Genomic DNA, 22,334 nt, shown 5'->3' with positions numbered 1-22,334 from the left:
TCCAACTGTTTATGATAGGAGGTGGAACTAGGCACCTTCATCATAGGATATGGACCTGCCCAGTTAAACAATAATACTGGTCTCGCATATACGACAAACTATACCCATCAAACCAGACACAAAGATAGCGTTCCTGGGCCCTATGGATGAACGGGAGGCAGTGGAGCCACGCGATGTGGCATTGGGACTGTTTATAGCTAAACGGGATAACTACTGCCACTGGAGGTTGGACAAAGTACCATCTACGAAAGTATGGATCAAGAGTTTGGACTACTTTGCAAAGGCAGACGAGCATGAATATATGTCATAAGGCAGCCTGCAAAAATATCATTAGGTTTGTGATAAATGGTGGAACTATCTGCATTGAATGGTCTGAAAAGGTTTGTTAACTTGGTGGCAGGAGACAGAATTGTGATATTATATGTTTTGAGCGAGGCATATGCCTGAAGGTAACTGCTCTATACTGTTTTATATTGTTAAAAATCAATAAAAAGTTCAAAAAATCCTATAATTAACTCAATTGTTGTTATACATATTATGTATAATCTGTCATTATAGGAAGGACTCTAAAACCCATGGGGTCTGATCTGCATTTTATAAAACTGAAGAAAATACATTAAAAATAAAATCTCAGGAGAATTTGGGTATAGCCAGGAGAAGAGAATGGTGCAATCAAGTACGAATCCAAATAATAATAGCGCACTCTGTTGCATTCAGATTTTGACTTGCTAAAGCAATAACAATGTTACATTTCAAACTTGGGTGCAATATCTACAAACCCATCTTGGTCCAGAATCAATCATTTTCACATAGGGTATTTCCCCATCATGTTTGTTACGCACACCACTATGTGAATAAATCTGCTTCACTCATTTTTAGGTCTCGCTGAGCCAGCGCATGCGCTGCTCTGCGAGACATTTAGTAGGTAGGTTTTGGAAGTGCTACCCCACGCTTTGGCTGGCCTAGCGCTTGCGTGCACGCGAGCGTGCACACGCGCATCCACCATCTGTCTTTCATAGGTCATTAAGCGTGTGGACGCTGCAGCTGCTTTCACTTTTGCAGCCGCGCGCCCACTCGCTCCGCCCTGTGCGTGTCTAGACCGCCTCTCTCCTCATGCGCTCAGCACATCGCTCGCGGGCACACAGAAAGCGTGTGGACGCTGCAGCTGCTTTCACTTTTGCAGCCGCGCGCCCACTCGCTCCGCCCTGTCCCTGTCCATGTTGAAGACCGCTTGTTCCCATTGAGACCATGAGTGTAAACCCTAGGCCTGCATCTGCAGTTCAGATACAGAAACATATAGAAAAACTATCACAATACGTCGAGGACTTAAAGCCAATGAATTTGGGCAACAGAAGACGGCCTTAAAATGAACAAATATCACTGTGGGTACTAGCGTGATGTATTGGTGGTTCAGTCAGATTGTAAGTGGCGAGAGAAGTGGACATCCGGTAGTTACGTTTGATCCCCGAAACTGTGATAAACCCGATTGAAAACCCACCTTGCTGCCGGCCATACACTTAATTAAATGCGACATGGCTGCGCATGCTCGGATTGTTCACATACACTGTAAAATATCACGTACTTGTATGTTTGGACTTTGAGATACCACAACGAGAAATAAAGTAACAAATTAAAGATGAATAAAGAAAAGTGCCCAATTGGTCAGGTTTGTGAAATCTGTACAATATGATAACTTTTGAATGCGCTAAAGATGTTAAATTCGCGAACCCTATGAAATTGATAACATCGTACAATTCTGCCCAGCAGCACAGTTCAGGTATGGATAACCCAGGAACTGTTTTCCAGATGCCCCTACCCCCTTCTCTATCTCAACAACAATGAGCGCCATTAACAGCGTTTTTAGCCTCTTAGGTGACATTTTTGATTGTGAGGAGAGGTTCAGCCATTTAGGGATATTTTCCCTAGAAAGAGGAGGCTGATTACCATAAAGAAGCGTACCTTGTAGCAGACATATGGTATGGCGTGCCAGGGAAGTTGTTTGACGGCAGGCAAATCAAGAACACATGGGCACCAGCTAAGATGACATTAAATATTTGCCACAGGAGAGCTAATGTATACTGGGAAGTAAGCAGGGCCTCGTAAGGAATGCGTTCTTCACCGAAGCTTTACTTGTTTTTCAACAGTGTTTGGATGTTTTTTTATTAACAATGTTTTTTCCTGAGGTTCGGTGACCTAGATCTGCCCTTTCTATTTTGGCATTCAATGACCGATTCCAAAACGCATTTCTTCAGTTCACTCTAACTTTTCCATTTGCGGGGTTTTCATTCTATGGGCCGTGTATTCTTAATTATTCGATGTTGGGCAGTGAAGTTACAGCTTCCATGCAAGAGTTATGGCCTCAGAATATGGAACAGCTCCTTCATCATCCAAAATCTATGGCAGCGCTGCCACCAGGTGGCCCAGACAGCAAGCTGCAACCCTTTTATGTAAAGAAAAACAACAAAGTACTCGTATTAATTTAAATAAGTGCTAGTCTTTTGGGGGATATAGTCATGCGGGAAGTTTTGTTAGCCAGCCAACTCTTCATGGTTCAGTTAAAGGTAAGTGAAGTTTTCTTCTCGGGAGAAAACATCTGAGACTGTTGCGCTGTTTCCAGTATAAAACCGAACCAATGTGGCCCAGATTGAATATGGTTATGTATGTATGCGTTGTCTAGGTGTGTAGAAATGTACACTGAGCTTAATGGCACATGAGCATACGTGTTACTGAGTGGACTATTAGGATAGATCAGCTGCACGTGCGAGTACTTAACATTTCTTCATACTGATTGTAAGATGAATAATGCAGATTTTGGTGTTTGCGTGATCCATGGGTTGGACAATTGAACAAGACGTCCATTATTGCGAGTATGAGGCACATCCTGCAATGGTTAGCAAAAACCCGTTGTGACGTTAAAGCCTCAATTAGGATTGCAATTCATGTATTCTGTGGCGGCACAGCCAGACTTCCCCTTACTGTGTTTGTTGGTAGTTCATATAAAGTGTTTTTGGATCACTTTAATAAATGTGATTCATTTGAGAGCATATAGTCTTAATTCGGAAACAGCAATGGTTTTGTTGTTTTTCTGAATAAGATGTGGTTCAATGCGAACGAGCTACCACCTGTCAGGGTTTTCTTGAAAGGTTGGATGGTTAGTAGTGGTCAATCTTTGTCTGAGGTTTCACTTTTGGCTGAAGAGTATGACTTTTTAAAAAAAAAATTGAGATAAATTGTTCAAGTGCCATGGTTGTCTGGTGAGCAAAGCAAGGGGCAGGGATGCTGTTATGTCTGTTAAGGGTCCGAACCTGACATGCAGTGATGTTCTGTACTTGTTGAAGTTTGTTGATTAAGTGTTTTGTAAGCCGAACAAGAGTCCATTCTCATAATCTAGGCTTGGCAGCACTAAAGCAGGTAAAACTTTCACTTTATTTATTTAGTGTTTTATAAAGCGCAAACGTTACCCGTTAGGTTATCAGAGCGCTTTACAAAGCTAAACATTTTGTTTACAAGATTCGCAAACAGACGATAATGAGAACGTTTTGCCTGAATAAACAATCTATTACAACGAGAAGGAATAGGCGATCAGGAGTACACTTAGGGGAGATAAACGTAAGCAGGAGCAGAGACGGACTGCACAGCACCAGCATCTGCTCCTTAAAGTGACCGTGAAGTACGAATGATGCAAAAAGAATCGCAACAACCATGATGCAAAAATCGCATAGGTTACATCTATGAAATCAAGACCGGCATACACGGGTAGAGATCAAGAAGAGAGCAATAGCATATCGCTAGGCCACTGAGCAGTATATGCACTGAGAGTGTTTATGGAAGGAATTTGCCCATTAGAAAAGTCTTGGCTTCCTTTTTAGGTCGAGCCTGTAACAGCACACATGCGCTGTTCTGGCGAAGACTTTATGTAGGGGCTTTTGAAATCTGCCCTCACACTCGCTCGTGTGTGTGCGTTTTCTTTTGTCCTATGCTATTGGCCTTTGCGTGCGTTTTTTTAACAAAGACAGCACGCAATTGGCCAAAGGCGGGCGCATTGCTCCGCCCATGGCCTATTGGTGGCGGTTACCCACACGATCGCCATGTGGTTTCAATTATCGTGCCCAGACACGGGCACGATAATTGAAACCACATGGCTCGCTGTGGCGCGCGCGCTCTCGCGCCTAGCGTTATTTTTATCTCACACCCGCAAACTGCCAGAACAGTGTGAACGGTCTGCCTGTGGCCCTGCAGGTGCAACTTCGGGACATTTTGCTGCATTTTGACCCCGGAGCTACAAAGGGGCTAAATGAGATTTTCTACCATTGGTGAGGCTGCCTGCTCTGGAAGGCATGGGTGGGCGGTGAGCATAGACTCGAGGGCTTCTCAGGTTGCACCCCTCCCGGAGGCAACGCAACTGAACTCTTGCCGCTGCTGCTGGCCCTCTCCTGCATTCTGTTACCTTGTTCCGTGGGCCCGCTGGCTTTGTGGCGCGGCCTCTGCCCTGGGTCCGAGGTCGGGTAGTCCCTGCATGGCCTCGTGATTACTTGAGGTGCCTGGGGCCTCTGTCTGCAAGGGACTGCCGCTGCACCCCCCCATGTGTCCAGGGGGGCACCTTGCGGATGAACTGGCGTCAGGCGGCCGGTGGGTGGAGAGGAGCCCAGCTGCTAGGTCGGCGTGTCTGGAGGCGGTGAATTGAAATTGGAAACTGTATATCTTGCGCTCGGCCCAAGTTGAGCAGGCGGTCCCAGGGGGTATCTGGCAGCCCCTATGCCAAAGCTCTGCCTGATGCGCTGCCATTATTTACACTTGATGTGCCTCCACCCCACTGGAAAGCGATACACCAGGGCCTGCTCACAATCTGCTGCAACAGTACTGCCCTGTGAGACTTTCTGGACAGGGTGTGGGCTTGCATACCAAATGACCCCAGCACCTGCTCAGAGTTACCCAGCCCACCTGCCTTGGGGGGGCTATAAATACTGGTGCTGTTCGCTCGGCTGGCCTCACAGCACTTGTTGGATTATCCCGCAGGGTGTCTGCTGTTTTTATGGACTATGTACCTGCATTCGTTTCGAGATTCCTGTGAGTAATAAAAATGAAATGGAGATGTATGTTTAAGGAATTTAGCGAGCAGAAGGACAATAATGCATCTGCCTCGCAGATGCACACATTGTACTGGAGGGGTCCACTAAATTAAAAACAAGCATTGGCATAGCCAATAGGTCTCGTCTTTGGGACCTCATAAGTGTTTAGCCATGCAACAGTTGATGTTGTTGCACCAAGGATATTGTGCTGCATAACTAAATACTTATAAGGTCCCAAAAGCGAAAACTATTGGCTATGCCAATGCTTGTTAGTTCTGGAGCTTGAGACAGCAGTAACGTCAGAGTATTGTTTTTCTCAAAATAACAAATGACTTCCCTTTGGTAAGGCTCTTTCTGGCGGATACTATATCTAACTGGAGATTCCTCATCGTAGTTAAGCCTCAAGTATCAGACTGGATCAGGAGAATACAGTAGCAGTGTTCCTGCCCTAACAGGTGGTGGTGTGAGCTCTACTCTGACTCTGTACTGCCCCTTGGACGTGACAGAGTGGAACACATATAAGTGCTGAAGTTAATTTGTCTATTCTCTTTCAGTGACCCTTAGAAGCAGAGCATGAACAACTGTTGGCAACAGTGTGGCGAGTACTAAAGATTGTTGGATTTTAATAAGAGCAATCCACAGAAGCTGGAGGTGGGAGGGCAGTGAGGAATCTGCGACTACAGTATCTACCAGAAAGAGCATTATCCAAGTTATGTTCATGTACCTCTGATGGACACTTCTAACCCCAGATTCCTCACATTAGAGTAGATGCCAAAGCAGTATCTCCACAAGGTGGAGGGTCTGTAGAGAGCATTCAAACCAAAAGATCTTGCAGAACTGAGCAGGTGAAGTGTCCTTTCCACAAGACTGGTCTGTCAAGTCAGTAGTGTTTTGTGAATGTATGCACCAGCACTCAAATCATAGCCTGGCAGATATCAAGCACAAGCATCCCTTGCACCAACGCATTTGTTGTGGCCTTGGTCCTGATGGAATGAACTCAGACTTCCCGGGAACTGCTTCTTGACCAATGTATAACAGATCTTAATGCAGAGAGCTATCCAGCTTGACAGGGTCCTCCACTGCACAAACTTCCCTTTCTTTACTTCGTAAAAATCAAACAAAAAGCTGATCATCGAACTTGATGATCCTTGGTATGATCTATGTAAAGGTTTGCAGCCCTTTTGGGGTCCAAACGATGGAACCTCCCCTCCTCCTCTTTTGAGCGGTATGAGGGAAAAAGAAAGCTGGTAGAGTGATGGATTTCTCAGCATGAAAGGAAGAGATGACTTTGCGTAGGAAGGCGACCAGAGTTCTCAGCACCAGTATGGCAGGGAATAAAGTTGGTATTTAGAACGATTTCACTGAGAGTGTATGTGGTTCACTCAAGATGACATAATGGCAATGAGGAAGACAGCCTTTAAGGTCAGGAGATGCCCCGAGAAGCTATGCAAAGGCTCATACACATGGGGAATGTCAGGACCGAGTTATGGCCCTACTGTGGCATCATAAAAGCCTTAGAAGAAACATGTGTGTGATGGTTGGTCTTGGAATAAAAGAAAGGTGGAAAGAAAGACAAATAACCTTTTACGGTGCCCACTGCAAGGCCTTAGAGGGATAAAGAAACAAAACTATGTCCAGGAGCTTCGCTTTTAATAAGGTCAACTTCTGGTCACCACACCAGATTACAAATTTATCCCCGGGCCTGGGACAAATGGATTGCTTGGAGGGTGCGCTAGGGGCAGGTTTGACATCTACTACTTCAGGCAGCAAATCCAAAGCAGTCAATTGTCGCTGCACAGTCTCCCGATGTCGGGGTGTTAGCTGTGCAGATTTGGGTGGATGATCCTGCCCTAATGCGGAGACAGGAGGTCCTCCCAAAGTGGTAACCCGAGGACAGATGCTCTTGCTAAGGATCTCCAGGTACCACACTCTCCAAGCCCAATCAAGAGACAGTAGGATAATTTGGGCCCAGTCGTTCTGGATATTCTTCAGGCCGGAAAGGCAGCGGCAGAAAGGCATGTAGGAGTTCCTGACTCCATTCCAGTGGAATAGGTCTCCCAACAAGTGTTTTTGTGAAAACTCCAACACACAAAATTGTTGACACACGACTCTTCCCACTCAGGATCTACCTGGCTAGGTCTGCTCAGTTCCTTCACTCTGGGATTCACGGATCCCTGGAAGGTTGCTGATGAATAGAAAGAATTCCTGGCACTCCAGCCACCTCCAGAGACACAAGGCATATTGGCATGAGACCCGTGACCTCACACTACTGTGCTTGTTCCAGTATCACATAGCAGTGGTGTGCTCCGTGAGAACCTGCATCAGTCTCCCCCTGATGGAAGGCAGTAAAGGCTTCAGGACTAGAAGAAAGGCTTACAGTTCCAATAGACCGATGGAGAGCAGGCCCTCCACTGGAAAGGACTCCGATTTCCTCCTCACACATCTCTCCCAGGTCACCCCCCCCCCCCCCCCCCAACACAGTTGTGAGGCATCTGTCACCACTTTCAGCTCTAGATGAGGGGCGGGGGGGGGGCAGAGTGGCCTGCCACAGGACAGATTGTGATTGGTCAACCATCACTGAAGACTGTGGGCTGCCTCATTCAAGGCCTGGATATTGTCAGAAAGGTGACCTTGATGATGGGTCAAGTGCGACTAAGTTCCTCTGAATGGCATGCATGTCCTACCTTGCGTGGATGACAAGGAGGGTAAACAAGGCTAAAAGGACAAGAAGCCTGAGAGCCACCACTCACCTCAATCCAGGATCGAGCCTGAAACATCAGGATAATAGCCTGAATTTCCCAGACTCGAAGAAAGGGAAGAAAACCTTAAACGCCACCAGATCCAGTATGAAATGAAATGAAATAAGGCGATTTGTAAAGCGCGAAACAATCACCCGAGGGTGTCAAGGCGCTTACTCATTTAGGCTAGGCAATACATACATCTCAATGATTATACAGCCAGGTCTTTAATGCCTTCCTGAACACCAACAGATTGTTCTCATGTTTTAAATAAGACTGGAGTGAATTCCACAGCCTAGCAGCACCCACCAGAAAACTTCTCCCTCCCCAAGAGCATCTTTTTACCTTGGGGACAACCAGATCATTGAACAAGGAGGAGCGAAGATTTCGTGCTGGGATATAGCGTATCAGATTCTGTTTTAGGAAACCTGGTCCTATATGATGGATGGATTTAAAAACAATAGAGGGCCTTAAACTCTATACGTTTTTTTATTGGCAACCAGTGAAGGTCCTTCAATGCCGAAGAGACTGATTTATACCTCGGGATGTTCAATAGAAGCCTGGCCGCGGCATTTTGAACAACCTGAAGTTTGACCAAACATTTTATACGAAGATTAATAAAGAGCCCATTGCAATAAATCATCTCTCGAAAGAACAAGTGCTGAGACCACCAACTTACGAAGCTCAGCTGGAATAAAAGGGAGAACTTTTGGCAGGATTTGTAATGTATGAAAAGAAGAAGTAACCTGATTAACATGATACTCAAAGGACAATTTGGTGTAAAAAATGACTCCCAAATTCTTAACCTTGGTCACTGGTTTAGGAAGTGGACCGAACTCTAGGGGCCAGAGATCTGGTGACCAAAAATTAGCATGAGCCCCAAACAGTAGATCCTCCATCTTACTAGAGTTCAACTTAAGATAGTTAGAAGCCATCCATTTCCCTACCTAACGTAGGCAAGAATGGAAACGCATTACAGTGTCGGTGGTAGATCCAATCATTTCAATCAATGAAAGGGAGCTTCTGTGATCGAATCAGGCAGAACGTTGCCTTGGTTATGATAGAACATCATTGTGGTGTAAGCTCCACAGCCATCCGGAGGAGGTCCATGACTGACAAACTGAGGTGAGCCCGCCTTAAACAGCCAATCATCAAAGTATGGAAAGACAGGAACTCCTGATGTCTGAAGATGGACATCAACCACTGTTGTCACTTTTGTTTAACACCAGAGAGGCGCTGGTGAGGCCAAAGAGGAGCATGACAAACTGAAAATGCTCATGAACCACCTTGAACTGCAAGTAATATCTATGGGGCCGCAGGGCGTGTTTTAGAAAAATTAAAAAACGAGTTGAGCAATACCAAGGACATCGTCCAATCTCCCTGGTCCAGGGCAGAAAGGATCTGAGCTAGTGTGAGCATTTTGAATTTGTCCTTCTGCAAAAAGGCAGTCAGGGGCCAAAGGTCCAAAATAGACCTATGGCTTGCACGTACTTTCACTGGAGAAGGAAGCAGTGGCCATTCTCTGAAACTGCACTCGCTCTATGGCATCCTTGGTGTTGGAGGGATATTGGACTTGCAGTAAAGAAAAAGGTAGGACAATCTTTCTGAATAATTTACAGGACTTACCAGTCAGATGTGTCAACCTAGAACGAAGTGTCAGATCCTGCTTCCCACTGGTTGGGCGTGCTCTGCTGAGGGCAAGCTAAAGAAGTTTGTTAGCTGCTGTAACATGAAAGGAGGAGTTGGAAGTTTGATCCCCTTGCGGGTGGGCCCGTTGCATGCCAGATCCGCATCCATGTGTCTAAAAGGATTGGCCTGTCTTTTGCAGCACTTGTTGGGAAAGCGGTCGCTGCCTATACACCAGCCCTGTGGAGTAGCCCCTTTTCCAAAACAGGTGCAGGAATTATTTAGCAGGGCCCAATACCCCAAGGAAAGTACTGCAGCTCTACTCTCTCTAAAGCATTCCAAAGTGGTGTGCGCCTTCTCACTGAAGAAGTGAGACATATCAAAGGGTATGTCCATCTGCAAAGCTTACACGTCGCCAGAACACCGAGTAGAACTCATTCATGACATCCAAAAGGTTCACACTGGTACCAATCGCACTGCCAAGGCAAACCCTGGTATCTTAACTTGCACAGATAATGTATTAGGCTGCTTCTCGCCCTTTATGTAATGTCTGGGCCAGAGAGGCTGTAAGAGCTTCCAGGACTACCAGGAGGATCTCGGGGGCCATGTCCCAGAGTGCATGAGTGAATGCGCTCAGACAGAATGCATTTATAGATTGGAATGCCAGACTAGATGAAGAAAACAGGTTTGCCAAATGAGCCGATCCTTTCGGATTCTCTATTCAGAGACATGGTGGAAAATGAATAAGGGTTAACTTTACTAGTTGAGGTTGCACAATGTGGCTCAGTGGAGTGGGTTGCTTGGTTAGAACATCTGGTTCACCAGGCGCCTGTTTTTGACGTTTGTCCACTTACCTGTCCACAGGCGGGCAAGAACATGGTTTGACCAGGTAGCCATCAGAGTATCTATGAGGATGTCATTAAAAGGAAGTAAGGGCTCAAAGTCTAATGGCCATGGCTGCAGAGTTCATGCCAAAACATGTGTTTTGGTCTAAAAGGATGGCAGCTGTTACTCTGGCACCTCAGCTGCCCTCCAGACCACCAATGCAAATGAGGCACTCGCCTCCACTGGAGGCAAATGTGGCGAGTCATGCTCGGTCTCAGGAGAGGTTTCAAGCCCACTAGTCTTTGTAAATCAAGCAAGGCATCAAGTGTTTAATGAGCAAGCCATCCGCTTTGAGATCACCATTAGCATCAACATCCTGGGGTGTACCCAGGTATAGCACAGGGTCAGAATTAGAGTAAAAAAATATAATGAAGCCTCTCCGATACCGGTGACACAGGATAAGAGGCTGCATGAAATCTGGGTGCGCTTTTGTAATTTCATAGTGTGATATTAGTCGAGCTTGGGTTGATGTTGGCTTGAGGTCTGACATGGATGTTAGCACTGGACATCATCTGGTACCTGTGGTGCTGGCACTGGTGCGGAAACCACCATAGAACGTGGGGGTGGAGTAGAAGTCTACACTGGAGTCACTACATGCACAGAAACGGATCCCAAGGGGAGAGTCTGCAGCAGGGACAAACCTACCGCAGTAACCCTACTGGAGGCCCCTACACCTACATGGGGCCTGACAGCATGGCCGAGGGAGCCAAAAGCACACTGAACATTTCTAACATGGCCTCTGAGATGGCCTCAATCTGCTGTGGGGTCGTCAACGGCCGGAAGAACTTCGGGCATGGTGGGGTCATCTGAGGAATCTGTTCAGTGACTGGTAACCTCAACGGAGTGCGACTTACATCTTGACGCCCTCGTGACTTCCCCTTGATGTCAGAGATGCGGGATGAGGTTGAGTCCCGCTTCACTTTATAATGCTTACATTTGAAATTGAACTTACGAGAGGACTTATTTTGGAAGTGAAACATATATCCATGAAACCCACAATTTGTTACGCACTGCAAACCTCCTTCCAGTTTTGAGTCACCTTCACACTTATTACTAGACTTAAGAGTCATGTCCCAAGTGCAGACACCAAAGACACACCAAGTTATTAGATAAATGTATCTCACACTGTGAAACCTAGGCTTTTGTGATTAACAGGAAATGTGCACATGTATAAGTTATGACCTTTAAGTCAGTCTTGAAGCTAAAAAAAAAGGCTTTTGTGAATCGATCAGATATGGCTTCCTTTTTCACCACTGGCTTCCCTGGTCCTTCATGTAACAACGTAAAGGGAGGAAATATGCCATATGCAGTTATTTCATCACTTATATATGTAATAGTACACTACAATGGAAAAGGAGTTCTACTATTTTGGAGTCTAGGACATGATTTCTCAGACTTCTGGGGATGGTGGATTTCTGATAGGTACATAGAGAACAGTAAGGCATGTTCCGATGTTTTACCCTCCATTTTGAATCAAATTCCCATTCACTCTTGATAAACCCCATCATATGAACTCCTACCTTCTTTCCACTCGCCATGATACTCCTCGCCACTGGAGTAGGTGAAGGAGCCTTTCATGAGGGTCATTTTTTCAGGCAGAGGGTTGGACCTGCAAAGAAGAAAGCTGTCAAAAAATTGTATGTTGAAGGACATCTTCAGTTCTGTAACACAATTCAGCCAGGAAAACTCAGTTTTCCTGGCTTTAAGTAAGACAACTGTCTTGGATCCAGTTGATCAGAGAAGGTCATTCCGTATAATCATGGGTCAGGCTTTGGACATGGCTTCTAATATCCATCTGGGCCAAATTGTCCTTAGCCTAATGATCAAAGTATCTTGGGAGAAGACTAAAAGACTAAGGGACAGATGTATCAAGCGTTTTAACGTTCGCAAACGGGCCAATTTGCAGAACTGGCCCGTTTACGAACGGTAAAAAGCCTTTTGGGGTGTATCATCTCAAAAGGGATTAGCAAAATAGGGAATCGTAATTTTTGCGATTACCTATTTTGCGAACGCATTTAGGGAATCACAATTTGCGATTCCTTAAATGCAATGCTGGAGGCAAAAAAATATTGCGACCTGGAATTAAGGAATCGCAAATTACCACCAACTTCAAGTTGGTGGTAATTTGCAAATTCCTTGAAAAATGCACTTTTTTTTGCATTTTTCTAGGTGCCATGTGGCCTACATACATGCCTTTAAGGGCATGTGTGTGTGCCACATGTGCACACATGCATATTTTAGGGGTGCAACAGGGTGTCCTTTTGGCCCTCTTGCACCCTTGAAATTGCATGCGCAATTTGCAAGTACCTATTGAAATGAATGGGAAGCCATTCCTTATTTGCGACTTGCAATTTGCGAGTCGCAAATAAGGAATGCATCGGTATCGCAATTTTATTTGCGAAACTTATATACATTGCATTTTGCAAGTCCATAATAGTGAATCGATAAAATTCGCTATTAACGATTTGCAAAATACAATGTTGATACATCTGGCTCTGAGAGGGAAAGAAAAACAGTCAGTCAATCTGTCAAACACTTACAAGAGAATGCCATTGTAAGAGATGTTTTCAATTTCCAAGTTCTACCAGAGTGATATTTTGAAGGACGTGTGCAAACCTCCATTGAAATTATCCTGTTCCCTGTTTTAGGCAAATAGCTGAGTTTTGTTCCACAATTAATCATTGTGCCCACTTAACATGGCCCTCTTGACACGAGCTACCCCTTTCTCAGTTTCCCCCTCTCCATTCCTCCAACTAAACTAAAACCTTCTTCCATCTATTTACAGACTATGCCGCTCACAGCATTGGAGTCCCGACTTAATCCAACTCATCCAGTATCCATCGACATCCATCACTTGCCGTTTCGACTGCATTCCCACGCACCCTGCATCTTCCTTCATATACCCTTTCTACAATATCCTTTGGCAATAACATAATATTGGAGAAAGATATTTGTGAATAATAAATGAATGCTTAACATCAAGAACATTTTGCATTAAAAATAAAAATGCTTCACTTTATAAAACTGTATTTTCGAATGCTTGATGAAACTAGGCTCAAGCTAGCTCGGAATCCATTTTGAATCTCAACACAGCCATGATGTATCTTTTCATTTCTCCTCTCATTGCACATAACAAAATGTCTCTGCATTGCGTTGACATGCTGTTCTTGAAGAACCCCAGAGGACGTTTTCCTTTCTTAATAATAGAAGGTTCTTCATCATGCCTGTGCCACTGTAAAAGACACACAGTTTATGGACGGAATGCAGAACAAATCAAAACATTCACCCCCAGCCAAGAGATCTGGGTTAAATCCATCATTCTTTTGCTCACCATGCCACCCCAGTTCAGACCTGGCCATATGCAAATCAGTCTTGACCCTGTGCCTTATGGGAACAGTCCAGCCCCGAACTGCCAAGCCAGGTCCTCCCTAGGACCGGAAACAAGCATCCTAGGACTGGTTTCGGGGTTTCACCCCTCATCAGCCAGGATAGCTTGAATCCAGTGACACAGTGAGCCTGGGACCCACGTCTGGACATACCTGGTGCACTTAGGGCGAGAAAGCAAAAGACACACAGCTGATGAACGGAATGCAGAACAAATCAGTCAAGAGATCTGGGTTAAATCCATCATTCTTTTGCTCACCATGCCACCCCAGTTTAGACCTGGCCATATGCAAATCAGTCTTGACCCTGTGCCTCATGGGAACAGACCAGCCCGAACTGCCAAGCCAGGTCCTCACTGTAAGGCTATTCATTATATGAGTTGGTCATTGTTTTGAGTTTCACTAGATTTGTGCTGTTACATCCGACGACATTAGGTGAAAAGGGGTTAAAATAATATTTATTTCAGGAAAGCTATTAGATGATGTGGCATTACAATCTGTATTCTGATTTGATAACCTCTAACAATTTGATCACCTTATGCCAGAGGTCTTCAATCTGTGGGGCGCGAGCCCCCATGGGGGCCGTGGAGTCATGGGAAGGGGGTCACGCATTCCCGGGCCTCACTTCTGCCTGGACTCTCGAGAAGAAAAAAAACGCCCCCGGACAGTTCATAATGAAATTAAAATACTAAAAGCTGCAATGCCATTCAGGGATCCTTCTCTTGTGCCGTGAAACCGGAGATAGTCGGACAGCTAAACAAGTTTTCCTTCCAGGATGCCTGCTTGCCTGAAAGGAATGTAAATATGTGCTAGGAGTTAATCTGAAAATGCAAAGGGCAATTTGCAGCTGAAAAGAATGCTTGGGAGCCGGTACTAGCTTTCATTGATCGACTCACTGGAAGCTTTCTGATGAGTTGTGAAATGCGTGCTTCTAATTATAAATATATTTACATAGCGCTTAGTATCCCGGAGGAGGTGTTGAAGGCCAGTAAGGAGCAAGAAAAAAAAAAAAGCTGTGGTAGGGCAGGCAGGCTGGAATAGAAATTGTGGTGAAATGTGTTGGAAGAATAGGAGTGTTTTATACCCATAGAAGTGCCCAAACACATGGTAATATACATTACAGATTGCTTCTGTACACTGTCATTTACCTGGCAGGCACATTGCGAATTCCTATTCGGACTTTCCTGTAGCAGACTTTTTTTATCAGCAGATCAGTAGCCCGGATGCATTTTATGGGATCTGACAATAGGTTAAAATGTTGGGGTACTTCACTTCCATATTCAAATTAGTTTTCACAGAAAGTATCAAGGTACTGAAAGAACTTGCTAGAAAAGGTACTTCTGAGTGGACAACTGAGCTCTGAAGTGCATGTTTTTAATTGCAATTGTATTTACATAGCGCTTACTATCCCAGAGGAGGCATTGAAGGGACAGTTATGCACGAAAATTGCTTTGCGTATGGTCTGGGTATTACTAAAATCCATATTTTGGAAGCACCATTTTATCGTAAAACGGTTTGCACTTTTTGTAGCAGTTTATCTTATACTGTGTGTAATGCTCGTATAATAATGACTTACATATTCACAGTGCTTTCAGTCACAGGCTATGACCTGGTATTACTAAACATACACAAATCGCTATTCTCCACAGCACCAACCAAGATTTAATTTTGTGGCTCTCTAGTTACACAGACTGTTTATTAAGGTGGATTAACTACTAGAGGTTTAATAATGTACTATATTGCATTGCCCACCGGGTAGCACTTTTTTAATTTGAGCTGACCCTTAATTTATATGCAGCTACCTAATGGTGAGGGACCTAAAAAACGTACAGAATATTTTGTTTTTAGCCAAACCTTCGACCCACCCAAGCACTCACACTCTCAAGGCCCTCCAGGCGCCCCGCAAAAATGACTGAAAGAAGATTAAGGGACCTTTTCCTCCCCTAGAATTAAAGAAAGCATCCTTCTTAGACCTTACAGTTCATCACTAATGACTGGAAATGGTACGTTTCAATGATGATGAATGATGTTCAGCAACCTCCTGTTCCATGCAGCTGTAAAAGGCAAGCCACCAGCATCCCATGAAATATAGTATGGTTCTCCTTGGATGCCTTGCACTAAAGTTGCAGCCCATGCATTACAGCCGTTATACCCAGGGCCACTGGGATTATGCGATTGTGCAACCATAATTATAGATTTGCCACATAGTCAATCATTGCCACATAAGCTGCTGATTTAAAACCCCCAAAAATGTGTTTATAGCTCAACCGGTTCACTAGTTACTAAAAAGCAGCAACAAGTGTTGCTGCGCAGTAGGAGACCTTTGCAAAGCTGGACTGGTCACGGTTTTGTTGCTTATTGCTATACTTGGGTGTTAAACTGGTATTGATAAGGTGCAATCACAGATTGACCGTCTCTCTGGAGAAAAACTAGCACACTCATCACTTTAGTTCAGAAAGGTGTTATCATCCAAATAAGTTTTGCCAAAATATGTTTTATTTGTGAAAAAGTACCATTGTGAATTTTTGGGTAATTATTTTGAGACTTTTGGTTTCAACAGTGTATTAAGCCTCTGATACCAATCCACAGTCACCCACAAACCTTTGGTTTGTTGGTTTGCTAAACACTATTTAATTTTTTTTTCCCACCATAAAAATGATTTGCCGTAGGAATTGGGAACGTTTATGGTTGCCGAGGATGAGTACCAGCAGGTTCCAGAAATTTTTGTCAGGAGCGGGTCCTTCTCCCTAAATAATGTTGACAGGGAGGTCTCGTGGTCAAAAAGCTTGAAGACCTCTGCCCTATGCAGATACTGCGATTTTCACTATGAAGTTACAAAAAAGCACCATTCTGGAGGGGAGTCAAGTCGGTCTCTTACTTAGGATTTAGAATATTTCAATTTGAAACTTGACTTCATGTCAGACTTTTTGCTGCATTTTGATCGAGCCTTATGCTAATTCCATATATTGATTTGCCATGCAGTTTGACTATCATTTTGCCTTTTTTAGTGCACTTTAATTATTTTAAAAAACCTTCTACTTTTACTAATCTCAAGAAGGCTTATTTAATGGACTACGCTGATTAACTTGCTGGCCATCTCTCATTAATGACACATTTCCTTGTATGTTCTGGAGGACTGCATGGTCCCAGATCGTGCGTAGATGCTTCATCGAAGATTAACTGATAAGATAGTGTCAACATACTCACTTTCCTCTTATCTAACGCCTTTTGTATAATACCATCCTTCACTGTCCTCTTCCTTCTGTATTTCCCACCCCTCCCTTCTTGCACACACATCTCTCCTGTACGCTAGATTCCATTTGTCTCTCTGCCCCACTTCAATAACGGCATTCCTACCCCCAGAAGTTACAACAAAATGGGTACTTCCTCATTGCTACTCATTAACACCCTTTCCCCCATCCATACTGCATCACTTTACGGATATTCACAACTCGAGGCACAGGGAAGGACGGTTTCTAGAATTCTATACTTATTTATGTTGAGAATTAGCATGCTTGTGCTGCTCATTACCTGGTGAAGGCAGTAACCTTCCAACACTATCAGGGCTGCGCTTTGGGCACCCCTCCCGGTCCAACGAGACCGCAATCCGCGAGACAGGCCTATGTCATGGTGCACATGCAAGATCCATGTTGAACATTGACAACAAAAGCCTTTGGGATCCAGACAACAGTACAGTTGGGCAGAGAAGCACGTCCATCGCCATGTAGAGGACATTTCCGTCCCAAAAACGAACTATACTGTTTTGTTGACTGTCGTAAACAAAAAAACTAAATTATTTATGTACCTATTACTTCAGGTTTTCAGATAAAACAGGTTTCGCTTTAATAAAATAACAAAATAAAATAAAACATTCTGGGTACAGAGACCGTAGTGATAAAGTCACACCGAGCTAGGCAGAGTTTTCAATCGGGCCAAACAAAGTTAGAATGATCAGCTTTCGATAAAAGACTGTTGACAGAACAATATACAACTTGTTCAGATTTTTTAAGCTACTCTTGGCAGTTCACAATGGGTCCTGACTGCATTTAGAATATTCAGACTTTGATTAGATATCAAATATTTCTAATTAAACAATCAGCAATAGCTAAGCTCAGAGATGGTTGCACCTTTTCCTGCAAGGTTCAGCTATCAGTGGGCACGAACTGCAATATAAAATGTTCAAGTTTAGCTTTAGTTTTCATGAAGCCTTTACTAAACCAAATCAGTGAGGGTGAAGCTCTGCAGCGGCTATCACCGAGATCTAATTTCTGTGAAATAAGGGAAATCATCCATGGGCCCCTGTGGAAAATGGTTTTTATACTACTGCAGTTCATGCTAGCATACTATTTATTTACACACGGGTGACATCCTTTTGTATTTCTTGGTCTTTCAGTCCTCACACTCTAGGGCAGGTCGAAAACCCATATTAAAAAACATAAGCAAACATGGTTGATTGAGGGAGTATTAGCTCTCGCCGAACATTTTGGGCCCGAGAACCCTAGGCCAAAAGCTAAACACCTGGATGTTGACGTTTCTCTGAGATTGAGGCACAGGGTGAGGCTCCCCACCCCCCTCTCCCACTGCTCACAGTCAAAGGCTGTGCACAGCCCTGAATAGGTACATTTTAGGCGACTGAAGTATAGGAGAAAGAAGAAAAAAAACAAAAAAAAAACACAATCACAAATGCATTGGAAAAAACCTTGAAAAAAATACTATATATAAATAGATTTATATAAAACCTATATAAATCTTACGCAAGCAAATACTGCCAGTGTTATTACAAAAGAAAGACTTTAATAGAAAATCCCAGATAGATCATGTTCCCTCCATGTGAGAATTTTCAGCTCTTTTTTGTTGTAAGGCTTTTCTGACTGCTTGGGAAACCGAGTTCTATATCCTGGGAACATTCCTACAGAAGCAGTTCTGTCTTCTCAACACATGAAATTAGGAAGGGTTGTGCTGCACTATTTATTGTAATTGTATTTATGTAGCGTTTACTACCCTTGATGAGACGTTGAAGCGCTGTTTTAGCGAGTAGCATGCTACTCTAACCGGGGATGCCTGGTTTCACCTTGGAGATACCCAGAAAGGGACCATCTCACAGGGAAAACCAGGACGGGTTCCCCAGCGGTCTTCAGCGCCAGGATACTCCATGGAGTCACAGTGCACTTTACAAGTACACCCACATTTACATTTTACATTTACTCCAGAACCCAAAGGATTAGTGATGGATTCGTATAGGAAAATAGAAGTTGTTAACTTGAGCGTTGGACATGTGAGTCTATTAGTCTGATTGAATGAGACAGAGGAGGGAAGAGTGTAGATAGTGCTATTTGGGAGATTATAGTAGTATAATGAGGTTTTGGATAGGTCAAAGGCAGGAAACAGGGGAAAGATTCTAGTAAGGGTGAATAGGGAGATCATAGTAGTAAACTCAATCAATCAATCAATCAATCAGAGCATTTGTAAAGCGCAATACTACCCGTGAGGGTCTCAAGGCGCTAAGGGGTGGGGGAATGCTGCTACTGTTCAAAGAGCCAGGTCTTGAGGAGTCTTCTGAAGGTCAGTAGGTCTTGGGTCTGCCAGAGGCGGATGGGGAGGGTGTTCCATGTCTTGGCGGCAAGGTGGGAGAATGATCTGCCGCCGGCGGTCACTCTTCGGATACGCGGGACAGTGGCGAGGGAGTGGTCGGCGGACCGGAACTGGCGGGTGGGGGTGTAGAAGCTGAGTCGGCTGTTGAGGCATGCTGGTCCGGTGTTGTGGAGTGCCTTGTGTGCGTGGGTGAGGAGCTTGAAGGTTATCCTCTTGTTGACGGGGAGCCAGTGCAGGTCTCTCAGGTGGGGTGTGATGTGGCTGCGGTGAGGGATGTTAAGGATCAGGCATGTGGAGCCGTTCTGGATGCGTTGGAGCTGTTTCAGGATTTTGGCCGAGGCTCCTGCGTAAAGGGCGTTGCCGGAGTCCAGTCTTCTGCGGACGAGGGCCTGGGTGACCGTCCTTCTCGTGTCGGTGGGGATCCACTTGTAGATCCTGCGGAACATGTGGAGGGTGTTGAAGCAGGAGGAAGAGACGGCGTTGACCTGTTTCGTCATGGAGAGGGTGGAGTCGAAGATGACCCCTAGGTTGCGTGCGTGGTCGGTGGGCGTTGGAGCTGTTCCTAGTACGGTCGGCCACCAGGAGTTGTCCCAGGCAGAGGGGGGTGGATCCGAGGAGAAGTACCTCCGTCTTGTCCGAGTTCAGCTTCAGTCGGCTGTTTCTCATCCAGTCGGCGACAGCCTTCATTCCCTCATGGAGGTTGGTTTTGGCAGTGTGGGAGTCTTTGGAGAGGATCCGCTGGGTGTCATTGGCGTAGGAGATGATATTGAGGTCGTGCAGTCGGGCGACGTGGGCGAGCGGTGCCATTTAGATGTTGATCAACGTTGGGATAAGCCCTGGGGTACGCCACAGATGATCTCGGTGGCTTCGGAGCAGAAGGGGGTGGGAGGCGGACGCTCTGTGTTCTTCCGGCGAGGATGGAAGTGGTCCAGTCCAGGGCCTTCTCTTGGATCCCGGCGTCGTGGAGGCGTGTTCGTAGTGTGCGGTGGCAGGCCGTGTCGAAGGCGGCTGACAGGTCCAGGAAGATGAGGGCCGCAGTTTCTCCGTTGTCTAGCAGGGTCCCGATGTCGTCGGTGGCAGCAATGAGGGCAGTTTCCGTGCTGTGGCTGCTGCGGAACCCGGACTGGGACGGGTCCAGGATGCTGTTCTCCTCGGGGAATCTGGTCAGTTGTTTGTTAACGGCCTTCTCGATGACCTTCGCCGGGAACAGGGAAATGGGTCGGAAGTTCTTGAGGTCCTTGGGCTCCACCTTGGCTTTCTTGAGCAAGGCGTTGATCTCGGCGTGCTTCCAGCTCTCTGGGAAGGTAGCTGTCTCGAAGGAGATGTTGATGGCTTTCCGGAGATGGGGTGCGATGGTGGTGCTGGCTTTGTTGAAGATGTGGTGTGGGCATGGGTCTGACGGGGATCCGGAGTAGACGAAGTTCATGATCTTGATGGTGTCCTCGTCATTGATGTGGGTCCTGGAGATCAGGCGGTTGGTGCACGTGGGGGTGGAGGCTTCGGTGGTTGCCGGGGCGGTTGCGGTGTTGAAGCGGTCGTGGATGTCAGCGATCTTGCGGTGGAAGAAGGTGGCCAGCGAGTCGCACAGGTCTTGTGAGGGTGGAATGTCGTTGGTGTTGGAGCTGGGGTTGGAGAGTTCCTTCACGATGTTGAAGAGCTCTTTGCTGTTGAGTGCGTTGTTGTCTAGGCGGTCTTTGAAGGAGGTCCCTTTGGACTGAGGTTTGGGATGAGGCAGAGGAGGGATATAGAAAGTCTTATTTTGCAGATCATAGTAATAAAATGAGGTTTGGGGTGGGTCGAGGAGGGATAGAGAAGAAAAGAGTCACAAAAGGATCTTATGGAGATCATAGTGGTAGAATGAGGTTTGGGATGAGTCCAAGTGGAGGTAGAGGATATATTGAGAGAGATACAGGATGAGACAGTAGTGTATTGGAGGGAGTTCAATGTTTTTTTCTTTCTTTAGTAGGGGTAAAGTAATAAAATATATAGATACATAATTACACAGAAAGGGTATACGTTTCAAAGAAAAAAAATAAAGAGATAAAAGATGTATTAATATATACAAGTCCATATGTGCAAGTATGGATAGATAGATAGAAATTCAGACATTCAGCTGTTGCTGTACGTAAAAGTGAATGTGTGTATAGATTTTACATATGTTTTCCTCAATATTTCAATAGTGACGCCCTTATAGATACAATTGTTGAGATCATATTTACATAATGTGACAGATAAATAAAATAAACAAAGATCCATAAGCTTCTGATCAAATGACTTGTATGAAAACTATGCAGTGACCTATATACATGTTAAGCATAACTTGACGTATAAATATAAATATTAAAAAAACACTAGATAAATTTGTTATGCAGAGCTAAAGAAGATCTATACATTTTAAAACTATAAATAGTATAAATTGTGTACAAAGAAATGCCCATATCTAAATACATATAATCAAATTATACATATTTATTTATATGCACAGGCTGTACATTTTGTGTTTGAGTGTGGTGGTCATGTAGGAAAGAGCCAGCTCTCGAGTAGTCTGCTAAAGATCAGATAATTATCCGTGCCTCTTATGTTTGGGGGTAATGAATTCCATAATTTAGCTGCTTGAACAGAGAAGGATGTACCATCCATGTTTTTTTCTTGTATGCTGAAAGGGTGCCTGAGCCGAGGTTCTTTTATTTTATGTATTTGGTGATATTATTACTGAGAAAAAGTGGTGCTGTTCCATGTAGTGCTTCGTGGGTAATCCAAAGCAGCTGGAAGTGGATCTTCTGGCAACCGGTAACCAATCTAGGGTCCATGTGGGCTTTACAAGTGGGAGTAGTCTGGCAGCAGAGCTCTGAATTGCCTGTAGTTTTCTTTATAGTTGATAAAGATGATTTGTGGTAGAGGATAAAGATGATTTGTGGTAGAGGCCATCGAGTAATCAAGGTTAGACAGTACAAGATAGATAGTGGTTTGGAGCATTAGGGGAAAGATGCATTGATGAGTTTTCATAGTAACGAAGCTTGACCATGCTCACTTGTTCACTT

At 44.8% G+C, this 22,334-nt stretch overlaps 1 protein-coding gene across 1 annotated transcript in view; it reads right to left on the bottom strand.

Moving 5' to 3' along the window:
• The window catches only part of MORN4 (MORN repeat containing 4), a 77,989-nt gene that overhangs the window by 32,362 nt on the left and 23,293 nt on the right, over positions 1-22,334 (bottom strand). Inside the window, exon 2 of the mRNA XM_085606375.1 lies at positions 11,839-11,927. Within this exon, the coding sequence (XP_085462501.1) occupies positions 11,839-11,905 (67 nt within the window). The 5' untranslated portion in view covers positions 11,906-11,927. The remainder of the gene's footprint in view (positions 1-11,838; positions 11,928-22,334) is intronic.

The sequence above is a fragment of the Triturus cristatus genome, chromosome 1_2 (assembly GCF_964204655.1).
Source record: "Triturus cristatus chromosome 1_2, aTriCri1.1, whole genome shotgun sequence".
Taxonomy (NCBI): Eukaryota; Metazoa; Chordata; class Amphibia; order Caudata; family Salamandridae; genus Triturus; species Triturus cristatus.
This window is presented reverse-complemented; position numbering and strand designations above follow the sequence as displayed.